Source organism: Oryzias melastigma, linkage group LG20 (genome assembly GCF_002922805.2).
Source record: "Oryzias melastigma strain HK-1 linkage group LG20, ASM292280v2, whole genome shotgun sequence".
NCBI classification, from domain to species: Eukaryota; Metazoa; Chordata; class Actinopteri; order Beloniformes; family Adrianichthyidae; genus Oryzias; species Oryzias melastigma.
In genome coordinates, this window is record NC_050531.1 from 22,323,506 (window position 1) to 22,325,309 (window position 1,804).

A 1,804-nucleotide genomic window follows, 5' to 3' on the forward strand; every position below is an offset into this window, starting at 1 on the left:
ATTTATTAGAAATATTTAAATGTTCCTCACAGTTAGTTTCAATACTACAGTTAATACAAAAAATGAAAGTTGAATTTGAACTAACTAAGATTTAATGGGGGGGGGGGTTAAGGTGTAAAAATCTGAAGTTCTAAAGCTGTTTAGAATAAAGATTACTTTGACAAATATAGTTATTTGATTGTTTGAACACGCTCTGGAAGGTTCCCTTCAGACCTTAAAGAAAAGTTCCCGGTGCCACCTCAGGGAAAGTGAAAAAGATTGCATCTTTGTGGATGTGAGCGATGGATTACAGACAGCGCAGACATTTTTACTGGAAGGCAGAGCCGGGCAAATTACACCCGCATATGAGAAGGATTGTTGACTTCTGGGATGAAGATGTGCTGTCACTGTTGTCTGAACTTTGGCTAAAGCCGGCGGCATCATTGCTGAACAACCGCCTGGTAATGAGACCGACTCCAACAAAGATGAGAGGAAACCGGCATGTTTGATGATGGATTACAGCTGTTTAAGTCAAACACCAAAGATGTCCTGTGGGAGAAGATTGATTATAAAATAAGTGTTTTGTTTAAACCTTGAATAAAGTTGAACTAAACTCACTATTTTACTTATGTTATTCATTTATTTATTTTTTTTGTACCTTATAATTCAGTGCTCCCTATGGTTCTGAAAATACGGTAAGTTATCTTTTATGGGTGATGTCACTCTTACTCTGTCCAGTTCTCATGTACAATCAACATTACCCCATGACTCATTTCCTTTCTGTTTAGGGACTTGTCATTGTGGGGCTTTCCTGAGACAACAGAAGCACTGAGTGTCTGCTTTACCTCTGATATTCCAGATTTGTCACAAAGTTCTACGAGTTAAAGAGCCGCAGTAACCTAAGTGACTCCGCCTTGTTCGAGGAGACTGGAAAAGCTTTGTTGTCTGAGGGTGTGATCCTGAAGAGGAGAGGACTCGTTCCTGTAAGTCTCCTGTAAGCATCTGGATGTTCCTCCTTTAAAATGTGATTAAGATAATAAAACTTCTGCCCTGCAGGGGGAGTCATCCAGGGATACTGTGCTTGACTCGAAGCTGACCGACATGCTGGAAGAGCAGCAGCATGCAGAACCGGAGCCATCAACGCCGATTATGCCAACACAATCCTGAATATGGGCTTCATCCCGGCCACAGTGGAATGGACATATTTTGTTGTCCATAAGAAGCTCAGCCTGCTGTCCCATGTTTGTAAAAATACTATGGATACTTAAAGTAAAACTATTTTTTTTCTTTTCTTTTTTTAATTTAAATTGTGATTTCATGTGGTGTTTGGTTATTAAACCATGACACTGACTTACACATCCCTGCCTACAGCTGCTCCTTTTGGGTTTGGAGCTGCTTAGGAGCTCATCTCATGTGTAGAAATCGCTGCATTGGCTCCCTGTGCACTTTAGGATTGATCTTAAAGTTTTCTTATCAGTTTATAAATGTTTTTATGGTCTTGGGCCTTCTTATTTAAGTGATTTGCTTTTAAGATAAGAACCCTGGTGGACCCTGAGGTCCTCTGGTGCTGGCCTCTTAGCTGTTCCTAAAGTGAAGACCAAAACAAGGCAAGGCCTCGTTCCACTTGCGGTCCTCTCCTGGGGAGATGTCTGCTGCAGAGACTGTAAGGAGAGGCTCAAGACCCACCTTTTTAATATATTTTTTTAATTGTTTAAGTTTATCTTTACTTTTGATTTTTATTATCTGTATTTAAACATTTTTTTTATTTATATACACAATTGTTTGTTTAATATATTAGCCATTGTATTATATTTATTCATTAGGG

General features: G+C 39.2%; 1 protein-coding gene across 1 annotated transcript in view; it reads left to right on the forward strand.

Moving 5' to 3' along the window:
• The window catches only part of mrps23 (mitochondrial ribosomal protein S23), a 10,223-nt gene extending 8,886 nt beyond the window's left edge, over nt 1-1,337 (forward strand). Inside the window, exons 4-5 of the mRNA XM_024280383.2 lie at nt 839-962; nt 1,036-1,337. Coding sequence (XP_024136151.1) covers nt 839-962; nt 1,036-1,146 — 235 coding nt within the window. The 3' untranslated portion in view covers nt 1,147-1,337. The remainder of the gene's footprint in view (nt 1-838; nt 963-1,035) is intronic.
• The last annotated feature ends 467 nt before the right edge of the window (nt 1,338-1,804 follow it).